General features: G+C 41.5%; 1 protein-coding gene across 2 annotated transcripts in view; it reads left to right on the top strand.

The window, feature by feature from the left end:
- MCM9 (minichromosome maintenance 9 homologous recombination repair factor) overlaps nucleotides 1–14,875 on the top strand; it is an 81,098-nt gene extending 66,223 nt beyond the window's left edge. For both annotated transcript variants that reach the window (XM_029223896.1, XM_029223895.1), the window contains 5 exons: nucleotides 2,263–2,465; nucleotides 3,089–3,292; nucleotides 4,397–4,479; nucleotides 5,193–5,338; nucleotides 10,649–14,875. In XM_029223896.1, the coding sequence (XP_029079729.1) occupies nucleotides 2,263–2,465; nucleotides 3,089–3,292; nucleotides 4,397–4,479; nucleotides 5,193–5,338; nucleotides 10,649–12,122 (2,110 nt within the window). In that variant the 3' untranslated portion in view covers nucleotides 12,123–14,875. The remainder of the gene's footprint in view (nucleotides 1–2,262; nucleotides 2,466–3,088; nucleotides 3,293–4,396; nucleotides 4,480–5,192; nucleotides 5,339–10,648) is intronic.
- The last annotated feature ends 316 nt before the right edge of the window (nucleotides 14,876–15,191 follow it).

The following is a 15,191-nucleotide window of genomic DNA, read 5'->3' as shown; positions in this document are numbered from 1 at the left end:
TGTGAAGATTAGGGGTAATATGTATACACAAAGCCTAACACAGTGTTTGGTATTACAGATATGGTAGTTATCTTCTTATTACTGAGGAAGGTAGAGCTCGTATTGGATTGGAAAAATGACCCTTACCTTCCACTAATTCATGAGTTCCTCATTCAGTAGAATTTAGCGAAGCATTACTGTGCACACAGTACTTAGACTGTGTGAGTATCTTTGTTCGCTACAGCCCCATTCAGTTTGTAATGCAGTCATGTTCGTACACAGGTCTGCAGCCACCAGGTTTATATGCTGTCTTCCCCTCTTTCAAGTGATCGAGACCACTCTGTCCCTTCTGACGCCGTCCCCATCCTCCTCTTTGCTACTGGCAGCTGCCTGACTTACTACCCCACACAGTCTTCTCTTCTCCTGCCCACCGCTCTACCTTCATTGCTTGAATTTCCACAAGCTGCCCCTCAGGAAACCTGTTTTCTTCACGTATAAATCTTCCTTAGCCCCCTTCCCTAAGCTTCTCCTTTCATTTTTTCCCAGTTACCTTAGGAATAACTCACCACCTGTTTTCTGTCTTGGCTTGCTCATTTTCCTCCTCACGTCATGGATATCGTTAAGAGTCTATGTCTTCCACGTATCCAGGCATCTCCACAGAAGTCTTCTTTGCGGACACTGACGCTGACGCCAGCTTCCGTTGCACACGTCCTGTCTGGCAGGCGCTGTGTTGAGCCTCCTTATCCTCCAGCAGTCCTATTGTAAACTAACTGAAGGCCGGGACCAGCTATACACCCTTCTCAATTCTCAGTACAGTCCTCTGCACACAGGAAATGGCTTGTAAATAGCTCTTGATCAGAGAGAGGAAGAACAATCAATTTTAACTCTCAGAAAATAATTTTTGAGAAATTAATTCATATACAGTTGTATTTTGTTTCATTGCCAGTATTGCAGCAATATTCCTTTTTTATGATAAATGCAAACAGCCTCGCTTCAGTATTGGATTAAATGTGCTTTTTGTGGGATTAGTTAGGGACCATTTATTACATTGTTTTTATGGCAAACTTGAATCTGAGTTCTAAACAGCTGCCTTTACAAAGTCATTTTGGTACATAAATGTTAAGATGTGGACTCTCTGTTCAAAATTTTTCCCATCAATAATTTTTTTAAAAAGAGGATTTAGTTTTCAGTGAAAGTGCCTCATTTGTCTTTCTCTTCTGTGTCTTCTTGTGCCATTTACCAAAAATAAAAATTCTCAAACTTTTTCAGTCTTCAGGCATGAGGTAATTGGTAGAGCCAACTGGAAATAGATCAGGGATTAACAGACATAGCACATGTTTGCCGATGTCCCAGGGTTTTGACTGCTGAGAGGCAGACATGCCGCTGTAACTGAAAACAGTCATCGCTAGAGAGCATACAACTTTACAGAGAAAGAATGCTATACTTGTTATTGTCAGTGAATGTGCCATATTATTTTGAGGGCTTGCCCATCATAAACAAGTTTAAAAACAACATCTAACTTATGTCACCTCCGTATCTATCCTGTCACTGCTCTGTTGAAGACTTGAGTGCCTCTTCCTGGGCCACTACCCTTGCCTCTCCCATGTGTCCCGTCCGTGGTCCTTCCCCATCTGACCAGCCCTCCTCCGCAGCCTTCCCTTCACTGTTGCTCCTCAAAAACACTACACTGATCAACCTTTCTTTTTCCTGATTTCTTCTTCTTTTATCCCTCCCTCCCTCCCTCCCTCCCTTTCCCTTCATCCTGTTTCTTTCACTTTTAGAAAATCGAAACAAAGTAAGTAAACGCACAGAACAAGTCCAGATGTCATGAAAGACCCAGTTCAAAAACTACTTCATAATGTTTCTCTGAGTGTCTCTTCCATCCACATAGATGAATACACATCATCTTTATTTCCCCTGGGAAATCTATGTTTCTAGAACTTACCATATTCTGCCTTGTCTTACCATTATAGCTAGTGGACTGCAAGCTCCCTAAGAGCAGTATGCATGTGTGGTTTAACTTTGTACACCTCTTAACACCCCTTAGCAGAGGGGTCTGCTCATACTCAGGGCATAAGAAGTGTTTGTTAAATACTTACTTCTCTTCAAGATAGGCTGGTGTAAATGTCCTTCATTTGAACTTGGTGTTTGTATCATTCACATTCTCTTTCACATGAGTGTAGATTTTCAAGGTGCAAGAGCAGTCCCTTCCTATTAACAGGTTTAATCTTGCTTTTCATTTGAATCCCAACAGGCAGTGAATTGTACCTTCTCTTTTGGTAGCCTCGTGTGCAAGCTGAACACAAGGACCACCATCCTCGCAGCAACCAACCCCAAAGGCCAGTACGACCCCCATGAGTCTGTGTCAGTGAACATTGCCCTTGGCAGCCCACTCTTAAGTCGATTCGACCTGATCCTGGTTTTGCTTGATACCAAGAATGAAGACTGGGATCGTATAATTTCTGCCTTTATCTTAGAAAACAAAGGTACGTGGAGACGAACAAATCATTCAAATTGACAAAAAGTAGACGTAACAAATGAAATTTTCCTTGAAGAAAATTAAATAAATACCTAAGGTACTATAACTAATGGGCAGTAGAGAGAGGCTTAGATAGAAAGCAGTGAGACGAGTCAGTTAGTGAGCCCAGAATAACAAACAGAAGGAAAAGGGTCTTTCTCTGCTTGCCACTGATGAGATTAAAGTTGGTAAACGTGTCCTTTGTGCTGAAAGGGGGCAACTTTATGATATATAATTACCACGTGGTTCACCTCTTGCACACAAAAAAAATGGACTGAGTTTATGAAACAGAATTCTAAATGTGGGACTTCTGTCAAAAACTTAGATTTACCAAGTACTATTTATCTCTGTATATGGCAGAACAGAATTATTCTGAATAATTTAAACCTCTGTAGGAAGCTTACCTTTATTAAGCTTAGAGCCTAAGACTGTTTATTATAGAACTATATGCAGAGACACATCTAGATTTCAATGGCCACAAAACCTGAAGGTTATCTTTTTAAAAATGAGTACAAGAACTTTAGCAAAACCCTTAATATGAGATGTTTGCCTGTTGTTAGAAATTACTGACCCAATACCTGATATATACAGGTTATCCAAGCAAATCAGAGAAGCTCTGGAGCATGGAAAAGATGAAAACCTATTTCTGCCTCATTAGGAATCTGCAGCCCACACTGTCTGATGAGGGTAATCAAGTTCTTCTCCGGTACTACCAGATGCAGAGGCAGAGTGATTCCCGGAACGCTGCCCGGACAACCATCCGCCTGCTGGAAAGCTTGATACGATTAGCAGAAGGTTTATTTCCTTCAGCAGATAATACTTTTATTGGGTGTCCAGTGTGAGCAAGGCATGGGGCTTGGCACCATGAATTCAGAGATGAGTGAGGATGATCTCTGAGGTGCTTGCTCATAGTTGCTTAAAAAGTAAAAACTCAGAGCTATGAAACCACTCTTCTGGGGACGGATTATAGTTGTTGAGTGGAACGAAGCGTCGTTCAGAAAGAGGAATCTTTGTGACATCTCAGAACCTCCCATAACTTAAGACATCATTCATTTAGAAGGTCTTATTTACGGATGTTTTGTTTCTCGATGGCTTCTATTAGCATTTGGGGTGGAATACTCCCTTACTGGGAAATATTTCCTATATAGCACCCTGGGTTACTTCTCACCAGTTGCCACTCACAGCCCACCACTAACACAATAATGCTGAATTAACAGTACCATGCTCTATCCCATCCCTAAGGTATGAGACTTACATGCGCACTTGCAGCCAATATGCATCTCCAGACTTTTTCTTTTTTTTCTAATACTGGCTTTTACATTTAGCCCTTATTAAACAATCCTAAATTTTTTTCACATGAGCTGACTGTATCATATGATGATATAATATATGCTTACCAAAAAGTTCTGTAAAACAAAAGTGCCTCACTTTTTCAAGGATTTATAACTAATATTAAGGCAAGAAACACCCAAGATTCAGGCTTGCAAATTTGGCAGTTTTGAAAAGCTCACAGATAAAGAGATGTATCAGAGATGAGAAATGAATATTAATTTTAATTTTGTATGATTTATAATAGATTAGAAAGTAAGGATTAAAAGTCACTGAATATTAAATATATGCCGCATAGCACCTTTCTTTGCTGGAGCCCAGAGTACCTTTTCATGTAAATACACAGAACTGCCATGGGCTGTGCAGAAGGATTAGGCCCATTATTAGAGAAACAACCTTACAGCTGGTTGAAGTTAGACTTATGTGCTTGCTCTAGTAAAATTTATTTGTTATTAGTAGCTCATTTATAAAATACAGTTTTGGAATAGGGGGGATCCAGGAGAGTATTACATTTATCACCTCAAAAATTCATAAAAATAATTCTTCATAATTTCAAATGCACCTTATTAGCTCATGCTCGCCTGATGTTCCGTGACACAGTGACTCTGGAAGATGCTATTACAGTGGTGTCGGTAATGGAGTCCTCCATGCAGGTAAGGATATTTTGTACCTAATGTTTTGTTTTGTTTTGTTTTTCCGGTACACGGGCCTCTCACTGTTGTGGCCTCTCCCGTTGCGGAGCACAGGCTCCGGACGCACAGGCTCAGCGGCCATGGCTCACGGGCCCAGCCACTCCGCGGCATGTGGGATCTTCCCGGACCGGGGCACGAACCCGTGTCCCCTGCATCGGCAGGCGGACTCTCAACCACTGCGCCACCAGGGAAGCCCTATACCTAATGTTTGAACCCTAGTTACAAGCATTGTTTAAAAGAGACAATTTATAGCCTATCAGGAGTTATAAAAATGATCATATTCTAGACCTAGTAATCCCTGGAAATATATCCAAAGGAAACTATTTAAAAGAAGGGGTAAAAATTGTCATAGGAACAGTCTCTGCATCAGTAGCATTGCTTTACCCACTGGTATAAAGCAGTGGGTCTCAATCCTTTTTCTCCTCAACACGCCTGGGAGATGCTTATGGTCCCACTACAGACAGTGTGGCTTCCCAGAGCAATGCATGCCACCAGGAATTGAGGGAGAGGACCACTGAAATTTGAAAAAGGCTCCCAGGTGATTCTGATACCGTGATGGGGGTGGAGAGGGCTGGTCTCAGCCATCTGGGATCAGTGGCCCCTAGTGTGTACTTCCTGTCTGCAGGCTAGCCTGGTGACTCTCCCTGGTATTTCCCATTTTCTCACCCTTTCAGGGAGGTGCTCTGCTGGGAGGTGTGAATGCACTCCACACATCCTTTCCTGATAACCCTCTGGAGCAGTACCAGAAGCAGTGTGAACTTATTCTGGAAAAGCTGGAGCTGCACAGCCTCTTAAGGGAAGAGCTAAGAAGACTTGAAAGGTGAGAAAAGAAAACCAAGAAAAGCATATAATGGAAAATGCTTGTTTGGCATTTAGTGAAATGGAAGAAGTATCAAGTAAGTGGAAAATCTGTCTGTACTCTCAGTAGGGGATTTCAGTTATCTAGTACTGTATAATCGACTACCTCAAAGCTCAGTACCTTAAAAACAAAACAAACAAAAAAAAAACACCACAACTTTTTAGTGCTCACTTTTCTGGGAGTCAGAAATTCAGGAGTGCACAGTGGGGATGGCTTATCTCCATTCCACATAGTGCCAGCTGGGGTCACTCATACACCTGCATTTATTTAGCTGGGAGTTCAGTTGGAATTGGAACATCCAAGATATCTTCCATCATGTGTGGTGCCTTCGCAGGGGTGGCTTAAATGGCTGGGGGCTAGCTGGGCTCTCTCTACGGTAAGGTAGTAAGAATTCTGAGGTGGTAGCTTAGGACTCAAGTAGCTTAGCAAAAGTGAAAGCTGCAGGCCTCTTATGGGCTGGGCCGGAGCTGACTCAGCATCACTTCTACCACGTTTTGTAGTTCAGAGCAAGTCACAGGGTCAACCCACATGCAAGGTAAAGGGAAATGGACACCACCTCTTGATGGGAGAAGTGGGATAGACATGTAGGAATGAGGGAATTGATGGCTGCCTCTTTGGAGACCACCTTCCACAGCTGCATTTCCTTGGCTTACTGGTTTGGTGAGCCTCATGGAGAACACTGACTGGTCCTTTACTATATGTAATAAACTGGGTCCTGATTATATGAGAAGCACCAAGGTGTGCCACCTACAGTTTACACCCAATATGACACACAGTTTCCATCAAGAAACCTTGGTGAATGGGCTGTATCCTGTTTACTGCCACCACTTTTTCTTCTTCTCCTTCTTTGGCTCAGTATAAGAAGTAGAGCAGTGGTATTCAGAGAGGTGGCTGGGACTGCTGTTGAGGAAGAGGAAGTTGGCCTCTAAGGGAGTGATCTATCCCATCCTGGGCCAGACCCAGACACAAAATATTTTATAACTTGGCTGTATCGTTTTTCATCACCAGGAGAGGACATGTGCAATGGCCTTTACATAAAGAATCTTAGTGCTTATTAATATTTTAATTCTTTTCTTACTGTTTGTAAAGCTTTCTTCAAAGCATAATAAATATTTGATCATTAGTCATTATATATCTCTGGTAGAAGAAAATCGCAGGTAGAGACCCAGACTGCTTTCAGGCCAGCCTGTGCTGGCACACTGGGAAGGTTACAGAAGTAGAGGTGGAAGTACTGACTCTCACCCAGGAAAGGCCTTCCTGGTCCATTAGCAGCAGCACTGACTTTCCCTTCAGCATCATGATTTCCTTCCCTACATGCCCAAATCCATGACTTTTAAAAATTTACAATTTAAGTCAGACTAAAAAAAACTCCCCAGTGAGAATGAGGTATTTTATGTTAAAGAAGGAACTGTTTTTCTTTTTTTTTATAAATTTATTTTTTGGCTGCATTGGGTCTTCGTTGCTGCGTGCAGGCTTTTCTCTGGTTGCGGCGAGCAGGGGCTACTCTTCGTTGCGGTGCTCAGGCTTCTCATCACGGTGGCTTCTCTGGTTGCGGAGCATGGGCTCTAGGCACATGGGCTTCAGTAGTTGTGGCCCGCGGGCTCAGTAGTTGTGGCTCTCGGGCTCTAGAGCGCAGGCTCAGTAGTTGTGGTGCATGGGCATAGTTGCTCCACGGCATGTGAGATGTTCCCGGACCAGGGCTCGAACCCATGTCCCCTGCACTGGCAGGCGGATTCTTAACCACCGTGCCACCAGGGAAGTCCCGACATTTATTTTAAGTATTCTGTTTTAGTATCAGGACTCAGCACAGTGCCTCACATGGAATACTGAATAAATGACTGATTTTATGGCCTTATTCACACTGGGATTTTGCCACCAGGGAAGACCATGAAGGAACTGTTTTTCATCCTACAGGGGAACAACTCAGGAATGACAACAGCAATGTTTCAAAACTCCCCTTTCTAGTGACTTGTTAAAATGTGGACATGGGGGAAGGAATGTGTCACACACATTACCTAAAGAATTTTTGCCTGAACTTTCACGTTTGCATGCTCCCTAAATACATGAGCTTCTAAAAAGCCTGACTTTGAGTCTGTGCCTGTGAAGCAAGAGTGAGGAATGGCAAGTGTCTCCATCGGGCCTCTTCCTCGTTCGTGTGAGTGGGTTAATGAATGACCTGAATCTGGTTACCGGTGTTGATCTCAAAGCTGGGGGCTGGTGAATGGAGGGCATGTGGGAGCAGAGCAGCTGCACAGCGAGAATTTGGGGAGCACACTGAGATTATTGACTGTTTAAGTAAAACCTTGAGAATTCTTTTCCTGGCATTTCTCTCCTATTTGCTCACTCTCTTCATCCAGCAGTGTTCTTGTTCTGTTTATAAAACCTCAGCACAGCCTTTTGGGGAAGTGTGGGGACTGGTTTTGTCCCACTAGTACCCAGGTGCCAGCCTGCAGTAAACTTGCACTTTGTCTAAAATCAGACTCTTTTTTTTTTTTTTGGTCTCCTGGCTTTTTCACGATAAAAGCTCTTCCTCTGGTTCTTTTATAGTTTGCTGTAGCTGATCCTTTTCAGGCCTGTCCTGGGTTTGGCTTTGCTTTTGGAAAGGCTGCTCATTTTGAGTGGCCAGAAACCGGTCATTTTGACTACCCTAAACTGACATGCTGGATTCAGGAAAGAAGGAATGTGAGGCTCAGAACCAGTGTTGTGTGATAGAAAAATAGCAATTGGACTTCCAAATTCAAAATGACCCTCCTGGAGGGAAAGAAGGGAAACAAAAGAAGAGTAGGTGATGGTCTAAAAAATAGACCTTAAAGTGGCCTTTTAAATGTTTTTTTTCTTCTGGTATTTCTCTGTAATGCAAGGGCATGTTCTGGAGCTGATCCTCACAGCAGCAAAGCCAGGTGCCCCACAAAGGAACTGAATTACCTCCAAGACACACTCTAAAGCTAAGCTTAGCAAGAGGGAAAACCCCCAGTAGCGCGTGGGTTCATCCCCTTGGGAAAGAGTTTTCTATTTCTTAAGGAGAGCACATGTTAATAATAAAGCTGTTTGTATTTCTATCACTTTTCTTTGGGAAAATGCTTTACTAGTGACAGCCAGCCTCAAATGGTGGCTGTTCTACCCATCTCAAAACGACCGAGCAATCCCACTCCTGGGCATATACCCTGAGAAAACCATAATTCAAAGAGTCATGTACCACAATGTTCATTGAAGCTCTATCTACAATAGCCAGGACATGGAAGCAACCTAAGTGTCCATCGACAGATGAATGGATAAAGAAGGTGTGGCACATATATACAATGGAATATTACTCAGCCATAAAGAGAAACGAAATTGAGTTATCTGTAGTGAGGTGGATGGACCTAGAGTCTGTCATACAGAGTGAATTAAGTCAGAAAGAGAAAAACAAATACAGTATGCTAACACATATATATATGGAATCTTAAAAAAAAAAAATGGTTATGAAGAACCTAGGGCCAGGACAGGAATAAAGACACAGACGTAGAGAATGGGCTTGAGGACACAGGGAAGGGGAAGGGTAAGCTGGGAAGAAGTGAGAGAGTGGCATTGACATATATACACTACCAAATGTAAAATAGATAGCTAGTGGGAAGCAGCCACATAGCACAGGGAGATCAGCTTGGTGCTTTGTGACCACCTAGAGGTGTGGGATAGGGAGGGTGGGAGGGAGACGCAAGAGGGAGGAGATATGGGGGTATATGTATATGTATAGCTGATTCACTTTGTTATAAGGCAGAAACTAACACCATTGTAAAGCAATTATACTCCAATAAAGATGTTTAAAAAACAAAAACAGTGTGTAAAGATGTCTTAGGAGGTATAGTAAAATGCAGAATTTAAACAGTGGAGAAATTAATTTCCCACATCAGAATCAGACTAAGATAGTAGGGCTAAATTATTCTACCCTTAAAATTACCATAAATTTTTAAAGTTATGGAGTGTTAACAATTACGAGTATCCCTGACCTCAATTTGATACTGAAAGTATACTAGATAGTAGTAATTTTGAAAGCTATTTGGGTTTTTTTTTTTGTTTTGCCTTTGTCTGGCTGTGACTACAGTGAACCTAGGTTTTCCTGTATTGATGTCCCCAACTCTACCAGTGACTATAGCCCAAAATAATTTTCGGGTATTTTTTTTCCCCAATTGTAAGCAATAATGCACATTCTTCATAGAGTATTTCGAAAGTAGCAATAATAAATTAATAAGGAAAAAATCAGACATAATCTTATTTCCCAGAGAGAGCTATCATTAACATGTTAATGTATTTAAATATATTTAAGTTTAAAATCCATTTAACTTTAACATGTTTTCTTCTGTTTCTTTTTCTGTGATTACCCATGACCTTTAGAATAATCACTCATCTACTTTTTGGTGTCGTTTCTGTTTGGATTTAGTGCACGGAAGCAGAGTCATGTTGCCCCTTATACTGAGAAGGCATTTCTAGGTTGTTAGGAGGGGCTTTCTAAGGGACATGCTTTTGAGAAGCTACAATCCCTGTTAGAAATTGGTCCTCTGGCATTATTCCAGTTTAAAACGGATATCACAAGATGAGCTCCGCCTTCTGGGCAGGTCAGTAGGTTTCAACTCTGTATCAGTCCAATGGAGAGTGGCTGCCCAGAACACATGCTGAAACGTGGCTGGGCTAGGCAGGGAAGAGGTCACAGCTGCCTGGAGGAGGTCTACCATGCAGGTGGCTGCCAGAGGGGCGGCGGGGGCCACAGCGCGGAGGAGTCACAGTCTGTTTACTCCTGAGGAAGGTGATTTTTCAGATGCACGAAAATTCAGTACCTCAGTTAAGTCAAGAGATGTGAGGAGCTCGTAAACTATAGTCTTTCACTTTGGTTCAGATCTGCGGACTGGCTACCAAACAACTCGAGCCACTTCTCTTGGTCCATAGTCAGCAACTCTGCACATAGCCACCAGTCTGTCTTGTAGGAGAACATTTAACACGAGAGAGAAGACTGAGCATTCTAAAATGAATGAAATGGACTTTCAGAGAGATCTGAAAATATGTACACAAACCTGCTACTTCATTTTCTTTATTTTACTACCATTTTAGGTCAAATTAGAACGATTATCAGAACACTTGAATTCTGTCCTGATGAAAGTATAATTTCCTCTTGCTGCTCTAAGGGACTGTATGTGGTATTAACCCGGAATTATATTGGACTTAAACCCTCAGATGGCATCTCAGAGAATAAAGAAATGAAAAGATTAAAGCAGTACACGTTTTCCTTATCTTCTGCAGGTTACAGAATCAGAGTGTGTGTCAACACCAGCCACGGGCAGTGGAAGCAGAGACGACTTCAGGGTCCCTGAGAGATGATCCAGGGGAAGAATCAAAGTTCAGACCATCAGCTCAGCAGGAAGTGAACTGTAGCACACATCTGTCCTCTACTGGAGGCAGGCCTGGGGGAAGCCCACTTCTCAATCCCCCATCCCATCTGGGGCCCGATAGACTGACAAGTAGAAGGCATTCAGCTGAGCACAAAAATAGCCAAGATGACAGTTTGGACTGGTTTGACTCCATAGCAACTCATCCGGTGGAACCTAAAAACACCGTTCCTGTGCCTCCTAGTCCCAAAACAAGTGGGGGGGAAATGGCTTTGAAAATCTCCAACAACAAATCTCAGGGTAAGGAAAAAAGGGAGCCAGGCCAAAGGAGCAAATTGGAAACTGGACCACTTCCAACACCAGAAGAGACAGAAGCTCCATTGAGGCCAGACAGCCTTGAGGGTGAAAAGGCAAAAAAGGCAGCAATGGTTTCTGAAGCAGGAGTATCTGCTGATGAGCCAGACTCAGTACTGACTCATCACGTCCCCAGGAAACTGCACAAGCTGCGCAAGGAGAGGGCCCAGGAGTGGTGCAGGAATCCCGCCAGGCCGCCCTCGCAGCCCACAAGCTCTCCTCATCCTCGGCCCACTCCTGTACAGAGCCCAGAGAGAGTGCTTGGAACTCCCAAAAGAAAGAGACAGAAATCCCTTGCTCGGGTGCAAGAGCCCCACCTTGAAAGCGTTGAGAGTCCGGGTCCCCCTGTGGCCAAACTAGCAAAATTTACTTTCAAAAAGAAGTCAAAACTGATCCACTCTCCTGAAGATTGCAGCCCTGTGTCTCCTGGCACAAGTGAAACAGCAGTTCAGAGTCCTGAAATTCCCCAATGTAGAGCAAGAGGAAAAGCAGCTCTGCCTGGGAAGGGTCCAGACAAGCTGGCCTCTACCTCAGAAGTCAGAAGCCCAGCTCAGCTGCAAGATAAGACAAAGGAGGTGTCACGGCAGCCAACGGACAGAGACGGACCGAGAGAGAAGAGGGAACGTGCCCTTGCAAAGGGAGCTGTCCAGCCTGAATTAGAGCTTGGGAGCAACACTGGGCATTTCCATCTTGCTTCTGAAAGAGACAGAGAGGAAGAGGTTTCGTGCCATAGTAAAAGTGGCAAGGTTCATGCTTGCACATTAGTGAGACTGGCAAACTTCTCCTTTACTTCCCCCTCTGAATCCAAATCAGCATCCCCTCCTCCTCCTGAAAGTAAGAACCCGGGTGAGGGAGGCCCCAGCCCTCTTCTTGTGACCGCAGCTACAGTGCTTGGCAGGAAAAGGAAAACTTTTCAGCTGGGGGGATCCACCGAGAGACTGAGTCTTTCCAAAACATCTCTCTTCACTTTACCGGAACTAGATGATGAACCATTAGACTTTGATTGGGATGAAGAAATAAGAAAAAAGCCATAATCATGAAAAGCTTTCTGGTCAGGTTTCACCCTCATCCACTCAAGCCCGCACCTTCAGGATATCAACATGGTGTTTATGGATATATAGAAGTATTGACCATATTGGGCGCCATTCTGAACACCAGCCCCCCCATCAGATTTTATAAATTCAGGTTTATCTTCATGATTTGAAAAGCTGTACAATCAATGAAGGTCAGTGTGATACCAGTGCTTGAATCTAATTGAATCTAATTAATTAACAATTGTGCTTGATTTTGCAGAGTACTTATATTCCCAAAGATGTTTGTTTGTTTTGTTTGGGTTTGGTTTTTTTTTTTTAGGGGGTAGGTTTTCCTGCGATCCCTCCATTCACTCAGGAGCAAATGCCAGGAAGGTAACACTCACAACGCTGACAAGTCAGATGAACTCTTTTTCTGTTTGTTTGTTTTTTTCCTTTGTTGTTTTTTTTTTTCACCCAAGATGTGCTGAGTGTGGTAAATATTTATTATGACTTGCCAAAATCATGTGATTTTTTAATAATTTTTTTGTACTTATTCTCATGTGTCAGATTAAATATGACTGAAGCTTTTGTTTCTTTGAGAGGTCTTCTCACAGTTGCATGATAGTCATAGAGATCTGGCCACTGGTCAAATAGTAGCTTTCTTGGGGTATTGACCTTTTGAGTCTTCCTTTCTTTCTTGAGCCAACGGTTTGTGCTTCAGATTCTTTTTTATGTCTTGGGGACTTACCTTCAATACAATTTAAATCCTGCAGTTGGAAGAAGAGAGTGTGCAGTAGTCTCAGTCATATATCATGGCATCCATCCAAGTGGTTAACATGGAAACATGATTCCTACTAAGTTATGATTCATTTGTCTTTAAAACCAAGCAATAACTGTGTTTGGTAGGAAAAGACCACTCAAGCTTTGTCTTTCTTAAATGCTTTTAGAGTAACTTTTTCTTTTAGATTCTAGCAAGGGTTGTTAGGATTTCATAATTATAGATGTTCTCTTCTGAAGTTCGAATTTGGAAAATGATAATAGAATCTTTCATTGTCTGAGGGACTTTAGACATGAAGAATACTGAAAACTATATGTACTTTGTCTAATCACTTCATTAAATTCATACAGAAAAAAAATTAGGAATCTCAATTTTTCTTGAGCGTTTAAACATTCATTCCAAAATTGACTAATTAAATTTTCTGAGAAATTTTAAACTGTGAGTACAAATTCAGTACGGATGAGTCTTGAAATCCTCAAACACCACAAGCGGCCGATGAACAACATGCATAAGCAGTGATTATAAGTTATTACGGCACATTCACGTAAACCTGTCCTGAAACATCAAGGCTGTGGTTTAGGTAATTTCTTCATTATTTCTGTACTTTACTAACTTCCCGGTGTAGTATGATTCTTAATGTGATATAGTCCTAATTTTTAAGTATTAGTACTTCCCTGAGTTTTAGCATTCTTACGAGAACTAAAGGAAAAGCAAAGCATCTGGGTTGTTGACTGGTGATTCTTGGCCTGGGTATGGTCTGATTGTGAAGACTAGGGTATTTCAAACTTGAGCCACAGTGTCGAGCTGACTTTTTTTATGGTAAACTTTTAAGTTCCTTTCTTATAAATTATTGTCTTTGAAACTTGGTTTCTTTTGCAGTAGTGATGTATGAAGCTGGGCATGGCTGATAATTCCTAACCTATTGATTTGCCATTAGGGTATTTTGATCTGTTCTGTTTTTTATCATTTAATATGGTTGTATTCTAGAGCTTTCATTTCAATCTTGATTGTAGAGCACTTAGTTTCATGTAGTTAACTTGTCTCTTCAGGACACTGAGTAATTCACATTTTAAAATACAGTGTTGAATTGTCCGTCTTCCTTAGTTACTGTATATGACCGTCTGTGCCACCTTCCGCCTGGTATTATCTCACCATATGTCCTATTATTTGTGCTAATAAATCCACCCTACTTTTTTTAGTACCTTCTTCTGCCAGGATCATTTGGTCAAGTTACAAGTTCCATGTGTTTATTCTTCAGTGCTTACCCAGAGAGCAATAATTATATATGTAAATATTATAAACAGACATAATTATTAGAAGAAATAAACTACTCAATATGACTGCTCCCCTACTTATTAAAAAAAATAAACTTCTGTCACAGCTTAGTTTCGTGTTATGACCACCTCTGTACTTGTTTTTGATGTGCAAATTCTTACAACTCAGTCAATGGGAAGTCCCTTTATGTTCACACCAATGTCCTTTTAAGACTCTGACTTTCCCAAAAGCACCCAAGCTATCTGAAAACAACAGCATGTTCCAGACTCATTTTATTTTTTTTCCCAACTCAAGTCATAGAATCCACTACCCCTAAGGCACTTTATTCCTTTAGTGACAAACAGTATTAAAGGCCGAACATAGGGCTTTGGAGATGCATGGGGAAGTCAGTACTACCACTACTGTGGGGTCCCTTAGTTTCAGAGCCGAAAATGTTTAATGTCCTGAGGTCACGTTTTATCCTGCTGTGTCCTACTTTTTTTTATACTGTGTGATTTCACAACCACTAAGACTTTCTCTTATATGGTATTTAATGTGTGTACCAAGGAAAAACACATGTCTCAGGGGAAATATGTACAGTCTCAAAAATCATATTTGTAGTCAATAAAGGAAAGTATAAAAATAACCTTTAATTCTGAATCAACATGTCAGGATATAGTTTTTTCAGGTCAGTGGACTCCTTGAAAACATTTTAATAATGTAAAATTATATAAACACAATAAAAGCTGTACCTAATTTTCTTTGTGAGAGGATCTTAATTCTGTCATAACTACATAAAAGAGTTGAGTTTTCTGGCATTGTTAAAGATATACTTTTCAGTGTATATGTGGTATTCTAAAATTTATAATAGGGATTTTATTATTTTAATTTTTAGTGTTTCTTAGAAATACAGACAAAACAAGCATATTATTCTGATATCTTTAACTCTTTGGCTTAACTCAGCCAAACTGTAAACTTTTTTTTGAAGGTATACCAAAACTATAATAATAGAGATCTATTCTTGATTGACAGGTTTTAATTCTTGCAAGCCTACATAT

This window comes from Monodon monoceros, unplaced genomic scaffold, assembly GCF_005190385.1.
Source record: "Monodon monoceros isolate NGI ecotype Baffin Bay Population unplaced genomic scaffold, NGI_Narwhal_1 Super_Scaffold_15, whole genome shotgun sequence".
Lineage (NCBI taxonomy): Eukaryota > Metazoa > Chordata > Mammalia > Artiodactyla > Monodontidae > Monodon > Monodon monoceros.
Note: the sequence above shows the minus strand (reverse complement) of the source record. Positions and strands in the feature narration are given on the sequence as shown.